The sequence below is a fragment of the Vicugna pacos genome, chromosome 22, assembly GCF_048564905.1.
Source record: "Vicugna pacos chromosome 22, VicPac4, whole genome shotgun sequence".
NCBI lineage: Eukaryota > Metazoa > Chordata > Mammalia > Artiodactyla > Camelidae > Vicugna > Vicugna pacos.
Genome location: NC_133008.1, coordinates 6,420,493 through 6,444,589, shown reverse-complemented (window position 1 = coordinate 6,444,589; position 24,097 = coordinate 6,420,493). Strand labels below are relative to the sequence as shown.

General features: G+C 48.2%; 1 protein-coding gene across 1 annotated transcript in view; it reads right to left on the bottom strand.

Moving 5' to 3' along the window:
* GFPT2 (glutamine-fructose-6-phosphate transaminase 2) overlaps positions 1 to 24,097 on the bottom strand; it is a 39,586-nt gene that overhangs the window by 13,747 nt on the left and 1,742 nt on the right. The window contains exons 2-9 of the mRNA XM_006198908.4: positions 13,337 to 13,444; positions 11,339 to 11,437; positions 10,704 to 10,829; positions 8,452 to 8,510; positions 7,651 to 7,785; positions 5,375 to 5,436; positions 3,357 to 3,436; positions 2,804 to 2,921 (exon numbers count right to left, since the gene is read on the bottom strand). Of these exons, the coding sequence (XP_006198970.1) occupies positions 2,804 to 2,921; positions 3,357 to 3,436; positions 5,375 to 5,436; positions 7,651 to 7,785; positions 8,452 to 8,510; positions 10,704 to 10,829; positions 11,339 to 11,437; positions 13,337 to 13,444 (787 nt within the window). The remainder of the gene's footprint in view (positions 1 to 2,803; positions 2,922 to 3,356; positions 3,437 to 5,374; positions 5,437 to 7,650; positions 7,786 to 8,451; positions 8,511 to 10,703; positions 10,830 to 11,338; positions 11,438 to 13,336; positions 13,445 to 24,097) is intronic.

Genomic DNA, 24,097 nt, shown 5'->3' with positions numbered 1-24,097 from the left:
ACAGAAGAGCACGTTACCTGACACCGTGGGGGAGGCACTCAAGGAAAGCCACACAGTGGGAAACTCACTAGGATGAACGACTGCTTCTTACACCCACAGAGGAAGGAGAAAGGAGGGACTTAAAAGCCAACCGTGAGGTCTATCCACTAATGAAATGTGGGGTCATTATGTTTATTTTCATAGTAACTTTCTCTGCACGGAAAGTAATACTGATTTTTCCCTTGAGATGAAACAGAACGTTTCTTTCAAAAACAAAGCTAGAAAAGTTGGTAAGTGAAAAAGCAAACTAGGTACTCAGTCGCTCAGGTGTTACACAGATATGGTAAAAACCGTGAAGCTGGTACTCGAAGGACCTCAGGAGGAAAAAACCCTCATGTACCAAGCGCCAGACCCAAATGTGCCCCGTGCAGAAAACGCACATTTAAAACTCCGGATGCAAAGTTAAAAAGAGGAACAATCAAGTTCTATGACCTCAAGAGATGTATCTCCAGACCCTAGGGAAGAAGGATGAAAAGGGGGGAACTCCATGGCACCGGGAAAAAAATATTTTGAACAATATACACTCTTTGTACAAAAAGTAGGAAACACAGGTATCAAGAGGAGGAAGTGAAAAGGGCCTGACCCAGTCTCCAGGGGAGAAATGCTGCACTGTGCTGTCCTTCAGACAGTGCTTACGACATGTGTGTTTGAATTTACGTGTACACGTATAGCTGCACGTTTAACTATAATTATTTTAGTTTACAAAATGGACGGTAGTCACTGAGACTACTGGCCCAGGAGTTAGACCCGAGGTGGAATCCTCATCCCTGTTTCTCATCAGCCCTGCGCCCTCGGGCAGCACAGACACCACCCTGTGAGCCTGTCTCAGGTTCTCCAGTTTTAAAACGGGAGATGATCGCTGTGCCTTCACCGGAGATTTGTAATTATTAAATGGGGGCAGTCTTGGTGAGGCCCTCAGCACAGTGTCCCACCATAAGGGCCCACAGCGCGTCCTGGCCACGGTTGTCATGAGAACCCTGCAGTGTGCCTTCCTATCTGGGAGGGTCACCTTTCTTCACTCTTATTTTTCAATACGTGCTTCTTCATCAATACACAACACATTGCAGAATCACTTTTTTAAGTTCCAAAAACCTAAGCAGACAAAAGAATGTGGAGGATTTTAATTATAGCATCTCATCTGCAGATTAATTTACGGGGAGTCAGTATCTTTTAAAATAAGTTTTAATAATTAAATTAACTTTAAATCATTTTGTGTTTTAATAATAACATTCAGCCTTCCTACCGAGGAATGTGGAAACTCTCCCTGTACTCAGATTTCTTCCTGTTTCTCAGGGTAAGCTTTTGCAGTCTTCTCCAAGCTGGTTTGGGACTGTTTTTATTAAAATCTACTTTAAGGGATTAAAGTGTTCTTTTTCCCAGCTGTCGTAAACAGATGACTCTTTTTGTTCAACACAGGTTTGCTGGGCGCCTACTATGCTGGTCACTTGAGCACATGTCAAGGGGAAAGGGGGGATGGACTCCCCTCCACCCTCCCCACTGAGCCGGCCTCTTGGCAGTGCTCCTGGGATGCTGACATTTCCACACTTTTCCTCTCTGACCAGCCATAGGTATCACTTCTAACAGCCTTCCCGGTGGCTTTTTAAAGTATATTATCATATGGCCTACAAATAATTCTTTAATCTCCTTTCAGGCATTTATTCCTCTTTTTTTGGAGAAACATCTACCATATTTCATAGAATATAAGGTAACCTTGATCTTAAGATCATGATTATTTTATATACTTCAAAGAAATTAAAACCGTAGCAAATTATAATGCCAAGATGCCAGATGCTAAAAAAAAAATCTATAAAATAATTCTGTGTCTTAGAATCATTGAAATAGTACACATTTCTCATCGAAATGGTGCTCTAAGGAACACAATCAATGAAATGCGGCCCTTTACATCAGCCATGAGTGCTTCTGTGCTGCAGTGCTGGCTGTGGGCGGAACCGGACTTGCAGCCTGGGCTGTAGGTTCCTGTTACTCTGTGTGTCCCAGGAGACCTCGCCTGGTGACCCCTCTGCTTCACGGCAAGGCTGGCGGGAAAGAGGCATAATAAAGGCCTGGACAGAGGAGACAGTAGTCCTGGAGTTTACAGTGGTTTTCTATTTCAAACAGCAAGAAAGTGTTTTGGTCTTTTCTGAGTGTATGTGCAGGTACACATTTTTTGTATTAATTTGAGCATGAAGTTGACGTTCTCAAATTTCAGAATTACTGTCTGTGTATTGATGAGAACATGGAATTTGGAATCAACTGAACCAAAACCCGAAATCTTAGCTCTGTCTTTTATAAATGGTAAGACTCTGGCAAACGCAGGTCAGGTTCACAAAGGACTAAATGTCCTGCTTAAAAGGAGCAGCCTTTGAAAGGCCCCCACCAGGGCTGGAGGGAGCACACTCCGCAGTGCTCAGATCTGCTGGTTTTCCAGAGAAGCTAGAAATCCAGATTTTTATGAGAAACCTCCCAACTATAAAATGCTGGCAACTAATTCAATTATTCTGTGCTGGCCCAAAACATTGTGTAGGTCAGTGGACCTCGCCTTTGGCCACCAGGGCTGCCAGTATCAGCCATGCAGGTGTTCACTGAGCAAAGATTCCTCAGGAGGGTCACTGATGACAGCTGAGATCTGCCATCGCCTCTGCCCCTCGCTGAGCCTTGAGAAAACAGCCCAAATGGGGGGATAACTAGTAAACGGGAGTGCTCAGCCGGCCATCCTTGATTACATCATCCTAGGAAAGAAAGGAAGCAAGGTATACACGGCTACCTTGCATCAGAAGCAAAGAAGAATTCCACTGCTTTGTCACCCACGGCGTGAAGGCAGGTGGAACTGTCCAGTCTCTTCATCCTTGTTTTACAGATATTCTTAACATTCTCAATATTGCCTGGCAAAGAAGGGAAAGCAGCATGAATCCCGTCAAACTATTTTCGTCTGAATAACATGAAGGAGCCAATTTCCCCTCTGAATATGTGTGGGAGAGATTCGCCATTTTTAGCTTTGGCCGCGTCAGCCAAATTGCGGAAAAGACTCCCAAATAGCAAGAGCGCTGAATCGGTTGCAAACAAAACAAACCAAGTCAACGCCGAAATCAGGGCCCGGGCGCCTTTATGTAACACAACCACATGCTGCTCCCTCGGCTTGTGCGTGTGTTTGAAAACACCCATAATAAAAAATGGGAAAAATGGAGCCAGTTCTCAGTTGCCTGAAAACCTTTTTGACCTGGAGCCACGTGCAAGCTCCCCGGGGCACCCTGCCTCCGAGGGGAGCTGCTGGCTCCGGGACAATGCAGTGCTGTTCAAGCCCTTCTGAGGAAACTCACGTGTCCTGTACAGCACGGGGATCTGCTCTGTAGAGAGTTTGTATTTGCTCCGCACTCCAATGAGCAGGGGGCTGCCTCTCCTGCAGGGGTGAGAGGGAACCGAGTCACCCATCGCCGTGCCAGCCTGGGTGGGCTGGACGTCCTGGCACACCCCTCTGTCAGGACGGGTCCCCGCACCGAGCCCTCTCCCCGGGGCAAAGTGCTCCCAAGACATGCCAAAGGGTGTCCCAGAGGTTAAGAGCCACCAATGACGGACAAATAGAAAGACAAAGCTTTATTGTTTCTTCACTCTACTTTCTTCTGAACTGGAAATAGTACTATGACAATATCACATTTTAAAAGGGGTTTCAAATTTTTTTCTTAATTTATAGACTTTGTTTTTCTAGAGCAGTTTCAGGTTCACAGCAGAATTGAGCAGAAAATACAGAGTTCGCACAGCGCCCTCCCTACCCACACATGTGTACTCCCCCACCCTCAGCAGCCCTCATCAGTGGGGCGTGTTTGGTACAATCGATGAACCAACATGGACACATTATTATCAAAATTTGATAGGGACAAACCGGTATTTTATAATTCTATGACTTAAAAACCTTAAATTCCAAATGGTAAATCAGTTCCTGTCCTAGAAAAAAAAAATCATAATACATTCACAAAATTTCCTTCCTAAGGGGGAGGGTATAGCTCAAGCGGTAGAGTACATGCTTAGCATGCACAAGGTCCTGGGTTCAATCCCCAGTACCTCCTCTAAAAATAAATAAGTAAATAAACCTAATCACCTCCCCTTCCCAAAAAACAAACAAACACAAAATTTCCTTCCTGGCTACTGTGACAGTCTGTGAGGGACGGTCCACCCTCTCTGGCCCAGTCTCCCAAGGCCACAGGTGCATGGCCTTGAGCTTCACGGGGCAGTGTCCACACAACATTGTTCGCTGCTGTCACCCATGCGTGGTGCACAGAGGGTGTCAGTAAGCACACACTGAGACTAGAAGAGCCTCAGGTCCCACCAGTGCCCTTTCCCACCCCCATCCTGGCCTAAGTGCAGATCCGTACAGTGCCACGCTCGCTTTGGACTCCTTGCTTTTGCTCGTGCTGGATTCTCCGCCTGCCTTTCTCAGGCTGACACCTGCTCCCCTCAGGTCCCCGATGCACTGCCTTCCAGTCCTCATTACAGAGCATCACCATCCTCTGCCCTGCTCTGGCCTCTTACACAATTACACAGCCACCTTCAGGGTGGGACCAGGTTGGGTGTCACTAGGGTCCCAGGGCCCAACACAGAGTAAGTGCTAAACAAATATTAGTTCAATGGATGGATGAATGAATGGACGGACAGATGGGTAGATAGACGGTCAGAATGATGGATAGACAGATAGACAGATAAATGGGTGGATAGGCAAATGGATGGGTGGGCACATGGGTGGATGGACAGATGGACAGATGGGTGAATAATCTACCCATCTGAATATAAAATAATAGGACGGCACTTGCATGCCCGCTTGTGTAAAGCAGCACAGCGCTGGGGGCAGAGGGGCTTCAACAGAGGGCCATGTGGGCCGACCCAGGACCTCTCAGCTGACTCCTGGGTCACTCCTGGCATGAAGGTGACGAACCTTGAGCTCTTGGCCTGCAATGTTGATTCAAATCAACATTCACTTCTGTTCCCAGTTTCATGTTCATAATCTTGCATGCTTTTTTGCAAGGGAATCTCTGTTGTTGACCTGAAACCTGTATCTGCCTTTGCTATACAATTTTATTTCTAATTTGAACTTGTCAGTTTCTAAAAATCTGGAGATTTCAGATAAAAATCCAACTTTCTGGTTTTTCTTTAAAAAATCAGAAGTTCTGGCCACAGAGATGGTGGGGTACTTTCTCTGTCACTAACATAGAGGGAGCACAGTTGTCCCTTACATAGAAGGAGCACCTTCCAGTCTGCCAGAGGCCCTGCTCCTCCCTCGTGCCTCAAATTGAGCGGTTTTATTGTATTTATTTGTTACTGGAAATGTCAGTGCGTTCTGGCTCACCTTGTGGCCACGGCTTCTCCGGGGTAGTGGATGCTCTTGAAAACCAACGCGAACGCGCCTTCCTGAAAAGATGGGAAAGAAGAGTGAGGAACAAGGAACAACCTTCTCTGGCCGGGCCAGACTGCTGCAGCCTGGCCCACACCCCCGACAGCGCCCCCTGGGCCCCTCTACGCTGCAGGCAGTCCTGGGGTCACTCACGCAGGGTGCTGAGCGCAGCTCATCCAGGGTGATGTCAGGAGGGGAAAGCGAAACAGATCACGCTCAGGTACCAAGACAGGAACTTGCAGATTTCACTGTGAGCAATGTATTAGCAGCCCGCCCGGGGCCGTGAGGAACAGTTCCCAGCTCTGGGATGACCTGGGTGGACTGCTGCTGTTAGAGCCTCAGGAAAGAGGAACCTGGGCCTCGGGGACAGTACCTACTCAGGGAGCAATTGTGAGGATTGAAGGGACTAATCTGTGACCTACATTTAGCTCAGCACACTCAGAGTCTGGGATCAAATCCTGCCTCCACCCCACAACTGGGCAATCGCGCAGCCTTCTTTGTGCCTCCTGGTGAATGGAAATGGCTTCTGTGAGCTAATGCACTGTAAGTGCTTAGAACAGTGCCTGCCACATAGAGACCCAACAGTGTCATTATTATTATTTCTGTGGCAATGACTGCCATTTGTGCTCTGTGCTTCAGCTTGGCAGTCCGTGCAAACCAGAATTAGAATCTAGTTTTCCTAACTCAAGACTCTAAATGCTCTTTCTATTTAAAACCTTGATGCAAAATTCTTTCCTGCATTCTGACCATCCCGTACTAATTTACCACGACCCTACTTGACTTTATACAGACAGCGGTAAATCTGAATTTCTGTGTGAAGTCCTTCAAGGTTTGGAACCCCGGGCAGACCCAAGGCCTCAGTGTGCTATGGCCAGTTTGCCAACTCAGTCACACAGCCAGAGAGACCCCAGGGTCAGCATCTCCAGACCTCTCAGGGCCTTTCAAACTGCCCAACGTGAACCTGAGACACCTGACGTCCACCTGCTGGTTTTATCAACAATGAAGTAGGACTGACTAGAAAAAAGTTCTCTGCCAAAAAGAGCTCTGTGTTGTTTCAGGTAGGTGGCTGAAGTTTGAAAGTGCCACCACCGAGAGGCATTTTCAAAATTTTAAATTATAGGTGGGAAAGAGGAGTTAATGTGCTGCGAAACTAAACTGTTTACTGTACATTACACAGTATCTTAGACTGTACATTACTTATGGGACTAGTTCTTATTTGTAAATACGTCCTCTAAATTAAGACCCCCAAAATGGGAGTCATAAGACAAAGGGTTCGACAGTAGACTTACTTTTAAGAAAACGCCAAAGGATCACACATTTTAAACCACAGTGTTGTACCTGCAGCAGTCTCTGACTCTAGATATTCCAGGTTCTCGGTCCTGAACACTGTCTCCGAGGTGCCCCATCTCAGAGGAGCTACTGGGTGGCACTGATGCTCGGAAGGATGGGCTCTAGGAGTCTGGAGCCGTTTCCTCCTCTCTCCGCCGTCTCACAGGGGGCCTAGGTCTGCTCTACCTCCTCCTCCAAGGAGGGCCTCTCTTGGACAGTCCGCCGCCCCCACCATGCGCCCCTTCCCAGGGACTTTGCTCCATGGGTCCAGCCCGCTGGGACATCACCAACCTCCTTCCCTCCTGGATCGTTCCTTTCAGCACACAGACATGCTCTATCACAGAAACCCAATCCTCCCTCAGGACTGCAGCCCTTTCCCTCCACGGGGCCATTTCTTTGCACCATTCTTCCTCCATAACCGATCTTCTCAAAAGTCCACACCTGCTGTCTTTGCTTCCTCCCAGCCCCATGCAGTAAGGACCTGGGGGCCTTTCTCCCCCATGACGGAAAACTGCTTCACTGAAACAGTAGGCAAGATGGCAACTGTCCCCAGCATCAGATCAGTCCTTCCTGGGCGTGTGACTAACAACGCACACAACTCAGCTGACAAGATGGCACCACGGCCCACCACGGCCAAGATCCCCTGTGCAGCGCATCCTTGTCAGGAGTCACAGAGCGGGGGGGCTGTCACCATTCCAGAGGTGCTAAAACAAAGCAAAACGCTTCCTATTCGTTTGCTACCAAACCTCAGAGCTCCTCCCAATTCTCTGAACGCTTCAAGGCCAGATACTGAGATGAGCCATCTTCAGTCCTCAGGCACTCGGCATAAGTTTGCCTAATAAACACTTATGAAAGCTGAAGGGATGAAAGGGTGATTTAGACAGGTGGGGTCTGTAACTCACCAGCTGCTGGATGACTCTCTCGACCAGCGTGGAAAACGTAATGTCCTCCGTTTCTCTGTTGTCGAACACGTATTTAATCAGCTTGGCGATGGTCTCCGTATCTGTTTCTGACTCAAACTCATAGCCTTTGCTTTCCTGGAATATTTGGTTGGACACAGTGTCAGATAATGGTCATTGTGCAATGGCGGCCTGGCCAGCTCCCTCTCCTCCCTCATGACTTGTCCTTGGAGTGACTTGAGGCGAGAACAAGGAAAACGGGGAAGGGATAAGAAATGTTTGCCAGAATCACACAGCCCAACACGGCTGAGTCATCCCAGGCCTCCCTGAGATCAGCCCGCCTCCGAAGCCTGTCCTTGCTGTTAATCTGGACATTGCAAAATACCAGCGATCAAAATGACCAAATCTGTTGAGTCAGTCCACCCACATCCCAACCAACACCGCAACCTCTTCCTACTTCAAACACTCGCCGTCTGCCTTCCCACCCCGCGTTCCAGTTGGCGTATGAGTCGACACATTATTTAGTGCAGTTACTTCAATACAAGGGAGTTTATGTTCTTTTGATTCTGCTGTGAATCTGCAGCAGCTGATGATGTAAACGAGAATGCCCTGCTCTCTCCTCCAGCAAGATCTGGGGAGGCAGCTGGGCTGGGGATGAGGTTTGTGTCCAATGCGGTGACGTGGCCAAGCGTGGGTCTCAATAAGCCCCTGCCTTTTTTTCCAGAGGGAAATGAGCTGGTTGGAAAATTTCGGGGAAAGACCGATACCACTGGACTTAGCTGTCACCCAGGGGAAGCATCTTACCAGAAACTTCCTCAGGTCTTTGTAATTTGTGATGATCCCGTTATGGATGACGACGAACTCTGGAAGTAAAGTTTAGTCAGGAGACAAACGTCATGAAGAAGTGAGGCTCAAGTCAGATGTCCAGAAAGACAACTTGACAGCTTGAAACTCTACAAACTCTGCTCATACGGACACTCGTGTTGAGCAAACTTCATTCACAGAGATTAGAACTGACACCTGCTATGACTACAATTTAAACTTGAAGAAATAACACGTTTCTCTTTTGATAAAAAGCATCCACCAACCAAGCCAGGCACGGAGCTCTGGGCTGCAGCATCGTCAGATAGGCTTCGTTATTTCTGTCAAATGGGACGGTTGACACTTTGTTATCTATTAACTGTCTCCATATCCACCTTCTCCAATTTTTTTCGTACCTATGGTGACACTGTTTCACACTATAGCCTTAACCCTGTCACATTTTCTTTCATCTCAGTGTATTGTCTGAACTTCTCATCACTAATTCGTTTCCTAGCATCTGCCTTTTCTTTGTGAAAACGTCTTCGTCTAATTTTCTAACGCAATGCAGTTGCTGGGTGTACGTCTTCCTTAAAAGTATGCTCTTCCGCTATCAGGGATGAGTTGCTAAAGAAATTGCACAAATCTTTTCTCATTTCCCACTTCGTTTTCTTTTCAATTACTCATCCTGAGTCAGGGCAGGCGTTTCCAAGGTTGGGTGTGGGGGGATCCCCACTTTGGGGAATCATCATCTGCAATGAAGTAGGGGTTCACCTGATCACCTGGGTGGGCAGGAGGCGGGGGCGGGGGCGGCGGCATCCCAGGGCATGTGATCGCAGGGACCAGCCTCTGCGTCTGGCTTGGGCTTGGCTCTAGGTCTTCAGCAGTGTGGAGTCTGCTGCCTCCCACCCTGGGTGCAGAGGGCCTGCCCCTGGAACGGGCTGCCCTATGGCTCAGGGCATAGACCAGATGCAAGGAATAGTCCCCAGCGAAAAAAAACCCTCACCACCCAAGACTCTGAGCACGTGGACATACCTGCAGCCCGGCCACTGTGCCAGCTCCGGCTGCTCTGCTGAGAGGGGTGAACGGGGCTCTCCTGTTCTCCAGGGGAGGTTTTCCCTTCCAAGTCAGGCAGGGTGAGCTGTCTCAGGGCACCTCAGTGTCCTCAGGGCAAAGGGCTCTGACCAGGAAGGTGCCACTCTCTCCTGTGGCCAGACTTCCATGACAATTAAGAGCACTGACACTTGTCGAGTGCTTAGCTAATAATAAACACCCCACAACCGCTCTTATGTGTCTGCTCCCTAACCTAACACGAGGCTTGGCAAGAACTCGTGCTATGCCAAGTTCAGAAGGCAGCTTGGGGTGGGGCTCCTGGCTGACTCCAGACATCATTCTCTCCACCAGACACCCTCTCCCATCTGCCCAGGTGTGGGTCATGGGGGCTTCTAGCTTGACTGAGCCCAACCCAGAGTGGAGACCCACTGGAAGGCACACATTGTATCTTAGACCCTTGCCTGCCCCAGCAGCCCCGGGAGGAGTCAGGGATTACGCTCTCTCTCCATCAGCACGCCCACTGTGTCCTGTCGCCGGAGGCCCCGACGCCCCTGGGGGCTGACCACAGAGTCCCCGAGAGCTGCCAGTGGGAGCTCCAGACTTATCAGTCCCTCCTCCATGAGAGAGGGCGGGGTGAAATTTAAGGAAGCACTGCATGGAGAACTGTCCTGGGGCCTCAGGTGAGTGATGTGGACCCATGAGCTGGGCTGGCATGAGGGGCCCGCTGGAAGAACAGGGGAGCCCTTGCCGCAGGGACCAGGGGTGCAGCGGGCACCGCAGGTGTTAGAGAAGGTGAGCACGCCCACCTGCCCTGGCTCAGGACCACTCTCTTCAGGGGCAGGGGCGGGTAGAGCTGGATGAGAAGGGAACCCCATCCTTTCCTCCAGCACCCAGCCCTTTGGAACACTCTGGCCCCTGGTTGAGGAACATAGCCCAGGCCTTCAGCTCTTCACGCCACCAAGTCCCACTCGGGCCGGGTCCCCAAAGCCAGGAGCACTCTGTGGAGGTGTCACTGTTTTCCCCTGGATGCCTGGGGGAGTCAGCTCCACCCGAGGGCCAGGCCGAATCTGCCTCCTGGCTGGGGCTCCGCGCCACCCGTTTGGACCTTCAGGGACGATAGGGCTGCTGAGAAGCCGGCGGGTGGTGGGTGAGGACCCACAGGGCAGGGCCAGGCAGAACCAGGGGAGCAAGGCTATACCACGTACCATTGCCTTTGTCTGAGCGCTGTGGATGGCTGTTGACAGCATTGGGGACCCCGTGGGTGGCCCAGCGCGTGTGGGCAATGCCGAAGTGGGTTTCAAACTCCACTTTTAAGTCCATGCTGTCTTGTTCTAGATGAAAAGAAAAATCGGTTTGCCACACTGTAAAAATAAGCATTGACGTGGTGCTGTTACATAAGGAGGCATCATTACACAGAGACACACACCACACCAAAAGTATGCCCCACCACTGACCGCAGAGGTCCCATCCTGGGATTTCTGCCAGCCCCTTGCTGTTACATAGCACTTATCAGTAACCTAACTCACGTCACTGAAACTCACTTTAAAGAAAGAATTATAGACCCCTACTATAAATGGAGAAGTAGCATCATTTACCAGAAAAATTAAAATAAATACGTAAGTACTAAGTATTGAAAAAAAATTCCCAGCAGACCATCACCTGAAATAAACCATCCCACACTCTGGGAAGCAGTTTTCCAACAAGGACATAGCCCTCTTCCTATTTTTCCACACTCAGGTAACTTAATGTTTTTAGTCTCAAATGCTGTTGGAACGAAAGATTTTAAAGTGACCCAGTCTGGGTGTATTTATCACTCTAAGTTGGTGTGTCTTCCACTTACTGTAAAGTTCTTCATCAAGAGCCTTGACATTTCCTCTTTTCTTGACTAGCTGGATGTGTCTTTCTTTGACTTCATTATTATTTCCATCGATTGCCACACCTGTAATGTAAACATGATTCTTTTATTAGCAATAAAATTAAATATTTTAATGATATAAAATGAATTAATAAATGCAGCACGCATCTAAACATGAAGATAAACATACACATATACGTTCACAGTATTTTCAATAAGAATAAAAATCTTGACATTTTTGCATAATTCATGCATTTTTTAAATTGAGGTATACAGTCAGTTTATAATGTTGTGTCAATTTCTGGTGCACAGCACAAGGCTTCAGTCATACATGAATGTGCATATATTCATTTTCTTATTCTTTTTCACCATAAGCTATTACAAAATATTGAGTATTTCCCTGTGCTATACAGCATAAACCTGTTTATCTATTTTATATATATTAGCTAGTATCTACAAATCTCGAACTCCCAGTCTATCCCTTCCCACACCCCTACCAACCACAAGTCTGTATTCTATGTCTGTGAATCTGTTTCTATTTTGTAAATAAGTTAATTTTTTTTAAAGATTCCACATAAAAGTGATATCATATGGTATTTGTCTTTCTCTTTCTGGCTTACTTCACTTAGAATGACATTCTCCAGGGCCATCCCAGTTGCTGCGAATGACATTTTGTTCTTTTTATGGCTGAATAGTATTCCATTACATAAATATACAGCAACTTCTTTATCCAGTCATCTGTCGATGGACATTTAGGTTGTTTCCATGTCTTGGCTATTGTAAATATAAACATGATTTTTTGTTCTGGAATTTAAGTTTTGTCTCCCATGCTTCATTACAGGATGTGATGCAGGGTGAGGGCCACACAGAGCTGTCAATGTATTAGTTCTTTTTCCCCAGGTTTGCTGCCCGGAAGAGAACTAGACTGTGTTCAGGATATTGACTTGGAAAGAAGAGGCTGTGACCGTGGCAATGCTCACTGGCAAGTGGGGACCACGTACCTGGAACCCAGGCTGTGGCTGCCTTGCCTGGCTTCTAACCCAGGTAATGCTCAGGAACTGTGGGGGAAGTGCCACCAAGGCAGTGGGCTCATTTGAGGGCACCTGTGCACTCTGGATTCTGCTACTTTAGCTGGTACTCCCATTGCACTAGTGTTCCTGCAATCTTTCATCTAACTTACTTTCTGTTAAGAATTAACAGGGATATAAAATTATCTGGCTCTCCCTTTTCTCCTAAGGCGGCTTAATTAAAAATGGGAAATAAATAGAAAAGTAGGTGGTGTGCCAGGATCTCTGGAAATCTGAAGCTCTTGAAGTATTCATTCAGTATTCATTTATTCATCACTTAGTATTCATTTTTCCTCCAGAAAATAAAACCCACGATATTATCAATAACAAAATCAAACAGTCTAGCCCAGATCATCAGCTGTTCCTTAGTGTGCATTAATTAGTTCCAATCCGGAAGCTGACACAGAGCCTGGAGTTAACTTTATATTGTTTCTTTTCTGTGCAAAATGGATGCACAGGAACCTGATGAAAAGGACAAGGTTTTATATGCTTCTCCTATGTTGACTTTATTATATGAATGAAAGTGATAAAAATGAATGTGATTTAAAAAATGGGAAACAGACCAAATATCCACCTGTTATTTGGATAGAGGAGTAAACTCTGCGACAGTCTTCCAGGAAGAGTTTACGATGATGGAAAATGATCAGGTAAGTAAAAGAAGAAGACACAATTGCAGAATTGCATAATTATAATCAGGTAAAAGTTAAAAATGTCGGCACGACACCTCTACCTGTCCCCAAACCCCAGGCCACCCCAAAATACCCACAAAAGTGCAGAGGAAGGACACAGATGTGGATGCGGGAGCTTTTGATGGGGATTTCTTTTAGGCTTGTTTTCCCTTCTACTCTCCTACAGAACATTTCTAATTTCTTGAATGAATGAGCACCACGTTCCCGTGTGGCGCCGCGGGGCCCACCTGCGGAGTCGTAGCCCCTGTACTCAAGCCGCTGCAGGCCCCTGATGAGGGTCTCGAAAATCTCCTTCCTCGTCCGGGGGACCCTGTAGTTCATGTAGGCGAAGATTCCTGTCAAAAAGAGAGGAAAACCATATATTTACAAAACACTTGGTTCTGTTTAGGAGGAAACACTTCCGGGGACACAGACGTCACTGGAGGTGCAACTCCAGAGGGCTTCCTGGCGGCGGCCTGCAGAGGGAGGTGCGGCCTTCCCTTCCCCGGACGTAACGGGAGAGCTGCACTCTCCTCCTGCTTCTGGGAGGGCGTCGGACGCAGCCCGCCTGCTGCGACAAGAAGACTCAGGAGGCATGCGAAGGACACGCGTGCACCCCCGGGCTGGGCAGCTGCACTGCAGAGACTTTTCCTCCTATACGTATTTACAGAAGATGTCTTTCACTGCAGCGACATTTATAATAGAAAAGGTCAGCAAAACAACCCAACCAGCTAGGGACATCTGAACTTCCGCCTGCGTGGGCTTCTTGATTTGCACAGAACACACCGGGGAAGAGTCATAAGGAGGCCCGCTCCAGCCTCCTGCGACAGGTAGGAAACCGGGCTGGGCCTCTGCTCTGCTCTGCACTTGGCCTCGCTGTTTGGAGCTTTGCCATCAATACGCACGACTTTTACAACAGCAAGCATAAATCCATTTCTCAGCCCCAGAGAGAATCCTTGTCTTCAAGGGAGGCCGGCAAGCCAAGAAGATTTTGTTCTGCTTCATTTTCTGCATTCATATTTCGAAATAATATTTTCCAAAATAAGAAGTAATACTCATCATGTTGGCTCTTTCCAAATTCTTCCACTCCACTACTTGAGACTATAGGCCCTGGGTCGGCCTGTGTCATGCTCTATGAGTGTCCCATCCCTTCACCCCTCTGTCCTTTTGCCCTGCGTGGGAAAATCTGCCCGTCTCAAAGCTCAGCTCCAACCTAACCCCCAGGGCAGGCATGCCCAGGCCCCAGCCAGAAGCCCTCGCCTGCCCTGGGTCCCCAGCGTTCCTGCATCCTGAGACATCTGCATCCCCTGACAAGGCCACAAGCTGGTGCTTCTATCTTTATATTTCTTATTGTATCTTGGCACATGGTCCTTGTTCAATAAATGTATGTGGAAAAGAGTGATCATGAATCTGTATCAATCAGTGAAGGAACAGTATGGATTGTGAAAAAGTTTTGCGGCTTCAGGCATATTTACAGTAACTCATCTTCCTGAGAACTCACTGTGTGGCAGACACTGGACTAAACATTCCCACATGGGCATCAATCAGAGCTCGTAGATGTGCCATTACCTTCCCCTTTCCTTCTGGAACTGGGCCAGAGTCCGGAACTAAAGAGACCTGACTTTAGGGCATAAACGATCCTAACCACTGGGTACACTGCCTCGGGGATGAATAGGGTTAAAAGAAGGTTTATTTTTCCCATTTTAATTTTTAAATTTTATTATTTTCAAATCTTCTCAACATTTTTCTGGGATGACAGGAAGGTCTGAGCAAGATTTAAAAATTGTCAGATATCTGCACTCTCATGTTAAGCATTACTTACAATAGCTGAGACATGGAAACCACTCAAGTGTTAAATAAAGAAACTATGAAATATACACATAATGGAATACCATCCAGCCATTAAAAAAGGAAGGCAAATTCTGCCATTTGCGACAACATGTGAACCTTGAGGGCATTAGGCTAAGTGAACTAAGTAAGATAGAAAAAAACAAATCTCTGTGATCCCACTTATACATGAAATTGGAAAAAAGTTAACTCACAGACAGAGAAATCAGGCTGGTGGTTGCCAGAGGTGGGAAGAGTGAGGGAATTGGTGAAGGTGATCAGAAGGTACAAACTTCCAAACATAAGATAAATTCTGGGGACGTAACAGACAGCGTAGTGACTGCAGCTAACAACATTCTATTGTATATTTAAAAGTTGCTAAGAGAGTAGCTCTTAAAAGTTCTCATCACAGTGAAATAATTTTTAACTGTGTGAGGTGATGAATGTTAACTAACCTTCCTGTGGTAATCATTTTGCAATATGTATACACATACACATATCTGTATGTAATACATACCAATACACATACACATATATAATTCACTATGTTGTATACTTTAAAGTTATACAATGCTACGCTCTGGTTTCTCTTCAGATCATATAAATCTTTCACCTTTTAAAGTTATACAGTGTTACATGTCAATTATATCTCAATAAAACTGGAAAAATTTTTTTGCCAGAGCTAATCCTTGGAGAGGACAACTTGCCTGTGGATAACTGAGGGCTGACCACGATTCTATACGAAACCACCTGGAATGCCTCTGTAACATTTATAACATCCCTGGATGAGATTTAAGTCAGGGTAGTACACCTGAATGAATGAGTAAACTTCCACTAAGTGAAATGCTATACTCCCACACAGTGAGTAGGGTCACATCGCATGAAATTTAACTTGCTAAAATTCATCTAGACACAGTCAAAGCAGTAGGCGCTAAAATCATACAGCACTAAAAATGGCATTTTGCATTCTCAGGTCAGTTACTGTACATAGGCTGTATTTTCACACGAGCATTAAGGTACAGGGTTTATATTTAAAAACATGCACAGTGTGCTTTCTGAGCAGTCACAGACGGTTTCTTTTAAAGATGGCCAAGGATAATTTTGGCAGGCAGCTATTTTTGTCTTCCTGGCTGACTCTAGGTCAGGTGAGACACGCCTCCCTCGCAGAGCATCTGTGTTCCAGGAGCTCACGGTTTACCCTACACTTCAAACCTACACATGTCTGGCCAGAGGATGTATTTTTGTCACCTTACTTATACATATAAGAAAGATAGTTACTTTCTTTTTTTTTACTTTTTAAAAAAACTGCAGCCTTAAAAAATAATAAAATAATGTCATTTCAGCAACATGGATGGCCCTGGAGAATGTCATTCTAAGTGAAATAAGCCAGAAAGAGAAAGAAAAGTACCACATGATATCACTTATATGTAGAATCTAAAAAAAAAAAGACAGTTACTTTTTAACGAAAAAATTTTAACAGCTTTTTTGGGATATAAGACACACACCATAATATTATCCTGTTTAAAGTGTATGATGCAATGGTTTTTAAGTATATTCACCGAGGTGTGTAACCATCACCACAATCTCTGTTTAGGTAAAACATTTTATTACATTAAATTTCCTGCAAAAAATCAGAAAGCTCCCTGGAGGGACGTGGTCAAATTTCAGTCACTGTCAAGAGCACGTAGCTCTGGGAGACAGTTCTGTGAAGGATGGAGCAACTCACAGATCACTTTTGGAATTTTTTAAACTGCAAAAGTTTCCGGGGAATCGTTCTAGAACGACACTTTGCACCTCATGAAGGGAAGCTGATGGGCACTACAGTGGACACGAAAGCCCACATATCAACTCAGGAGAGGTTCTGAACTCAAGTCAGGCACGTATGCGTCTCTGGCTTTGAGATCCAGAAACAGCCTCCTTGGTGGTGGGGGGGGGGTGCTGCTGCCAGAGCCCCCGCTGGGCTGGAACCAGACGGATGGGCTAAAAGGTCCTTGTCCTCAGGACCACCAGCTGTGTCCACACCCAGCTGGGAGCTCGGCAACCAGTCAGGCACCATCTGTTTGATTACCGTGGTGAGGGGGGCTGCCACAGAGTGGTTTTCAAGATTTTTGTGCATGGAGGCAAAATTTAATTTTTAACATGACATCTCTTGCATACGAACATCTATTAAATTCTTTCACTGATTAAGCACTGCCTCTCTCCTCTTGCAGCTCACCCTCTTGGCTGGATTCTCCCTACAAGCTACTAGGTGACGTGAATACATTGGGAACTTACACTGTGTTCTTCATTTCAACAAAATAATGCAATACAATAAAGCTGCTTTCCTACGAATTTTGCTTGCTATTCACGTCAGGTTCCCTTCTGGAACCCCCTCCATCCATAATAAAAGCTACAATGAGAATCCATTTTTTACCTATGAGACCAGTAAAGATCAAACAATTTAACAAATAAGTGAGAGTTTAAATCCGTGTGCCCTCCATGGAAGGCAATTTGGCAATCTCTCAGACTGAAATGCGCACATCTGCTGACCAGAGCTGCTGCACTTCCAGGAGTGTATCCAACAGATACCTGTGCAGAGACTCAAGTATGCACGCGTGAGGATCGTTGCTCAGCACTGCTTGTGGCAGCTGAAGACCGGGGACAGCCCGATGTCTGACAGGGACCCGGTAGGTGATGACACGGCCACATGGTGGGGCCACTGCAGGGCCACAGGCAGGCATCTCTACACAGGGAACAAGGTGAAGCTGTGTGTTCTCCCGGATAACAAGCTAGATCTCCAAGATGTGCCAAGTGGGGAGAGCAGCCTGCAGAACACGTGCGAATTACCCAAGGTGGGTCAGGGAGACATACAGGGTCCTTCTGGAGGACCCAGCAGGCAGTGGTTGCCTCTGAGGAGGGGGCTGGACATAAGGCAGAAATCCCCTTTCCACTGCATGTGTCCTTTTTGTGTAGTCAGGATATTTCATCACGTGCCTGTAAAACTATTTCACCATGTGCCGCTGTAGGAATTAGAGAGTGGCGGATACAGGATTGTCATCCAGCCCAGTTTGCCTTCACTGAGTCCATGGTGGCTCCCCAGCCCTGCTCACCAGGAGGAACAACCACAGGGAGGACAGAGCACTGTCCAAGCCCAGGGTCCAGTGTGGAAAAGGGCAGGCTCAGGGTCACCAGGCCTGCACGCCTCCTCCCTCATCGACTCTGGGACAGCAGGGGACACAGGGACGGTGGAGCTGCTGCCTGCATCAAATATGGATTTCAAATCCCAGCCCAGCCCCTTGCTTCTGTGTGGCCTGGAGCAAGTCACTGGGACCCCTGTGGAGCAGGACGTTGGCAGTACCTACTTCCCTGTGGTTCCCCACGGTTGAGAATTCACAGGAGTCTGAAAGCCCAAGGACCAGTGCCTGCCACACAGTAAGCGTCTGAGTCGTGAAAACGGAGCAGACAAGGAGCTTCCTCCTCCTGGAGGGGCGTGAGGCGCAAATGCAAGTATGCGTACAGCACACCGGAAGCCCTTTGAGAAATCATCCTCAAGTGAAACCATGAGGAAAATAGTACCATTTTACTGTTATTTATTTTTTGGCTTTCTTCCTGGGGAAATGATGGTTAAATCAAATACGTGATCTGGCTGCAGCCTGATCAAGATGTAATTTATCCCACAAACATTTCTCTGGCCCACAGGGGTCTCATCACTGCGCTGGGTGGTGGGAGGTGCTGAGATGGACCAGTCAGGGGGCCTCGCAGGATGGGTCAAGAGAAGACAGGAGGCACAGGGACCACCCAACCCTTCAGGAGACGTGCAGGCAGAGCGGGTGGGAGCTGAGAGGCGGGAAAGGGGCAGAGGGCTCCTGGACCAACTCTCTGCAAAGGTGGCCCCAATTCTGCTGATGCCCGCTGACAGATCACACCTGGTCTACTGCAGGCCTTCCCCTCTCCCCTTCTGAAAAAGCCGCATGGCCCTGTTTATTTCCTGTGTAGCACTTCCTTCCCTACCTGTTGTCTGACTCCCCACTGGATTGTAACCTTCAAGGATGGGGACCACATGTATCTCATCTGTCTTATTCATTGCTGTGTTCCCAGCAACTAGCCCAGAGCCTGGTACATTTTTGAGCGCTCGGTGACTACTTGCTGAATGCATGAATACATGAGTAAATGAATGGATGGGGGAGGGTGATCAGAGATGGTGGCCTTCGAGCCGGGCCTGAGATAGCCATGCTTAACCATGCTCAAGCAGGTGGAACCCCCAGTGTACGAACAAGGGACTGACAGGCCATGGAAGTGGGCAGGGCTGATCCTGTGGTCCCTGAGCGTCAGCCTCTGTCACAAGGGCAGCATGGCACTGCCCTGGGGGTAACTGCAAGACACTCGGGTACAAAGGCCTACATGCCCCAGCATCCCCCATCCCCCAACCACTGTGCACTGAGGATCCCAGGACTGGAGTGGAGAGCCTTCTGGATAAATGAACCAGGTCCAGGGAAGGATCCCGGAACTCCTCTGGCAGTGGCAGCTGGGGGCTGCAGAGCAAACTACCGCCACCGCCACCGCCACCGCCACCACCTTCTGTGATGCCTCCCCATGTGCCGATGCCCTCAGAGCCGTATTTTGTCTCATCCTCACAATGCCTATGCCTAGGCTGTGGTTCCCATGGACAGACAGGGCATCTCTGGCTGCAAAGCCAAGGAGCTGGGTAATTCATGGTCAGGTCTGTGGGACTGCAGGGGGGTCATGACCGCTGCTCCCTAAATTAGCTGAGACCTGTCTTAGAATCCTACCCCAAGGGCTGAGAAATAGCTTGCAGAGGGGCCTGGCCTGGGGGAGATGCCCGCCAGGCCCCTGATGGACACACCTCAGAGTGCCCCTGGTGGGGTCCTCCCTGGCCCCCGGGAGGTCACCCCCTCCATAGGACACTCCTGCTTCTGACTCCACCTTTCTCTTCCCATCTAACCCCCACCCCCCACAGGGTGGAGGCAGTCACAGCAAGGCTGGCTCCCACTACATCCCTCCCTCTCCCTTGCCCAGGAGGGATGGCAGAATCCCTCTGAGCTGGCTGGAGAGATGCCCAGGCCTGGGGCAGAGGCCGCCTTGGCCCAGCCACCGCAGCTCCGCGTGTGTCCCATGCTTACACCGCCATCCTGCATCCAGAGCCTCTAAACAGCTTTTCAGGGTCTCACTCTTAAAACTGATGGGGAAAGTGAGTGAGCAAAGGTTCCAAAGGCAGAGAAACCCAGATAAATTCAGAGAGACTCCAGAAGAGACCGTGGATGTGCTGTGGAACAGAGACAAGCCCTTTGCGGGCCCCTCAACCCAGCCCACTTTGCGGGGTTGGAGAATTCGAACGGTCCCTCTGAATGTGGCTTGAGAGATCATATAGGCACTCAGGACCAAAGGCACCATGGAGGTTCATCCGTGCTGGCAGGGGCACTTCAAACCTTCAAGTGACAGATAATGACAATGACCAGATGGAGGAGCCATGCCCCAGGAGGCCCAGCCAGAACTAGGATCACTGAACTCTCGGAATCTTGTCTACAAGCCGTGGGGTGCTCAGGGTGTTGGAGGTGAGGAGAGGCCGTTTGGAGCCTGGAGAGCGAGGGAAGAAAGCCTGAGTTCCCGGCGGGCGGGCTGGGGTCCACATTCTGATTCTGTGGCTGCAGGTTTGGAAAACCTCCCCATCTTTCCGAGGATCAGTGCTTTCCAAGTGAGGGAGGGCAGACAGTCTCAGGCAGAGACACAGCCCGCACCCCACACAGGATAGGGTCTCACTCCGCGGGAACGTGTCACCGCCCAGCCATGCTGGGACCCTCTTCAGACAGAGGTCACTCTCTCCATCACCATCCAATGCTTCTCAGACCTCCTTAGTCCACAAGCCATAGTGGTCGCAGTCCCAAACTGCAAGACAGGGCCAGATGGGTTTTTCCTGATAAAATTCTTCTGAGTGTGTGTGTGAGAGAGAGAGTGTGTGTTTGTGTTCATGTGTCAGGTATGTGCACTGAGTATGTACTTGTGTGGGAGCGTGTGTATATGTGCGTGAGTCTGTGCTTGAGTGTCAGGTGTGTGTGAGTGTGTCGGGTGTGTGTGTGTGTGTGTGTGTGTGTGTGTGTGTGTGTGGCATGCCGGGGGAGGTGGGCGGTGTACTCTTTCCCGTGAGGCTCCCAGGAGAGGGAGGCCACTGGGCCAGGAACGAGGGCTGTGAAGGAGGCTGAGTCCAGGACTCCCTCGTGCAGAGGAGGGGAGGCCAGTTTTTTCACAAAATGGGGATGACAGTTTTTGCTGCCTCCTCTCAGAAGTGAGGGCAAAGATGAGGGTGCAAAGGAAGTGTGAGACCCCACAGCTGGGTCCTCACACCAAGACAGAGGAGCCCCCAGGGCTGGCGCAGGGTCAGGAGGGGGCTGGCTCCTCTGGGGACAGCCTCACCCTGCGTCAGGCCTCCTCGGGCCTCCAATGGTTAAAGTTTCCACAACACTCAATTCCCTGAGATAACAGGAGACTCTGCTTCCTGCAGTAAATGTGGGCAAGGCATTTTTATCTTTAAAAGAAAATTCCTGGTGTCCTTGTCCCGTTAGGATTTCACCAAGTGCAAAGGGGAAGCAACATACATATACTCTAGATTGTACTAAAACAAGAAAACTTCCAAGAAAAAAAAAGAAATCGTGTTTAACTTGCCAAAATTTGGCTATAAAAAAGCCAGACTTTATTTTTCAGTGAAATATTTCCCTTGAAAATTAAAAAGAGGCAGATGACCAGATTATATTATTTAACTGTTCGAGCACTTAATGAATTTCAGAACGTTCTCCCAAGAGTATCTGTAACCTCAAATTAATATTTCCTTATAAGCAAATGTTGCTAAATATAAAAATAACCCCTTAAGGAGGGAAGGTATAGCTCAGTGGTAGACTGCATGCTTAGCATGCATGAAGTCCTGGGTTCAATCCCTAGTACCCTCTAAAAATAAATGGATAAATAAGTAAACCTAATTAACTCCCCCAAAATGAAAAATAAATAAAAATTTAAAAATAAATAAACTTAAAAAAAGATTAGAGCAAAGATAAACAAAATAGGGAATAGGGAAAAACAGAATTATCAAAAAAAAAAAACCTCAATTTAAAAGCACTGTTTACTAATGTTATATCACAGAATCTCCAGAAGGTTTCTCAGAACTTGGGAAACCCCTGATGAGTAAAACTGCTGGGAAAACAACGTGGCGATGGGGAAGGGGAGGTGAAGAAAGTGGAGGGCAGGTGGCAGCCCGGGCTGAGCCCCTGCCCCACTAGCCTCTGTGCAGCCCTCCAGGCAAGAGTGCCCACCACAGTCCTGTAAGTAGGGGTGGTGGTGTCTGCGAGCTGTCAGGACTGGCTCCTGAGAGAGCCAACTGTGTGCACGGCTTCCCAGCTCCATGCTTCAGGGACCTCACACTGATGACCTGAAATTAGCCATGGTGAGAGTATTCACACCACAGAAATTGGCAAATCAGAGAGCCAGTTGGTAAACATTTATGTGCACATCACTGAGTAGGGGGCTCTGTTTCCCAAAGCTCCTGTGGCCTGGAGAAGTAACAAGCCAGGCGAACCGACCCCAGAATCCAGGCCCCATTAACTCCAGCCCAGTCCCTACTGAGGCATCCAACCATGGGCTGAACTGTTACAAGAAGGAAAGGAATGCCAAATATGACAGGGTTCTGAGAGCCACAAGGAGTTTGGGACAAAAGGGTGAGCTCCCCTGAGTCAAGTAATCTCCCTGGATTGCTGTTTTCTCAGCTGAGATAGGAGGCAAGTCCTGCAGACACTTGACAAGCTCTCCTGAAAGACCACTGTGCAAGTAGACTCTCGTGTGTGTGTGTGTGTGTGTGTGTGTGTGTGTGTCCTGGCCTCTCTGGATCTGCAGAATAGAACCACGTCTGCTTCTTGCAGAGAAGAGATGAGCGAGAAGGGTACCATGTATGTGCATGGAGGGCAGATGTAGTGAGCATGCTATTTATGTGACACGGAAACTGACTTTTAGAGAAGGTGTGAAAACAATTTGATCCAACTGGGCAAGTGGCATGATGCCAGTGAAGGACGGCATATTTAACTGATGCCTGCGTTCACCTTCTGACTGTGGTGGGTCCAGTTTGAGAGTGCTGGGACCAGAGGACCTGGGTGCGTGTGATGCGAGGGAATGCTGGTAGCCCTCTGGGCGACATTCTTGTGGCCATCTGGGATTGGCAACACTGGGCTATTCTTGAGGAAGGCATCTGTAAGCAAGAGCCCAACCGTAGGAGGATGAACAGTGGCCCTCAAAAATACTAGGTCCCAATCCCTAGAATCTGTAAATGTTACTCTATATGAAAAGGGGTCTTTATAGATGTGATTAAGTTAAGGATCTTGAGATGGGAGATTATCCTGAATTATATGGACGGGCCCTAAGTGCAATCACAAGTGTCCTTGTAAGAGGGAAGCAGAGGGAGATTTAACACAGAGGAGGAGAAAGCGACGTGACCTTGGAGGAGGAGGTTGGAATGAGCAGCCGCAAGCCAAGGAATGCCGGCAGCCATGGAAGCTGGGAAGAGGCAAGGAACAGATTCTCCCCCAGAGCTTCTGGAGGAAGTGGTGCTGGCACCTCCATTTTGGCCCAGTAAAACAGATTTTTGGACTGCTAGTCTCCAGAATTACATAAAAAAAATTTATGTTGTTTTAAATCAGCAAGTTTGTGGTAATTTGTTACAGCAGCTAGAGGAACTAATATCAAAGATGACAAATTCAAGGCAAAACTAGCAAAATAATAATTCTCCAATTCTGCATAGCAAAGTCTTTCCTCCCCCGGCACAGATTACTAAATGTAGGACAGGGAAGATTTAAGAATTCATGGATGGAAAGTGTAATCCTTTCCATCAAATCCCCACGCAGCCATGGTACAGCCATGGTCCATGCTGCCATGCCCTTGCATATGCTGTGCCCTCAGCCTGGCACACCTGTCACCCTCTTCTCTGCAGAGCTCATACTGGAGTCCAGGCCCTGAGGCACTGTCCCAGGTCCCTCCCTCTCTTCTGGGGAAGGTCAGTGTCCCTGCCCTCACCGTGCCAGGGTCCCACGCTCAGCCTGCACGGAGGCCAGCGGGTCACACCAGTGAGTGAGGCAGCGGGGCAGGGGTGGGAGAACTGGGGAGCTTGCCCCCGTGACCCCAGGGGCCACCGCACACTGCTCAGAAATACG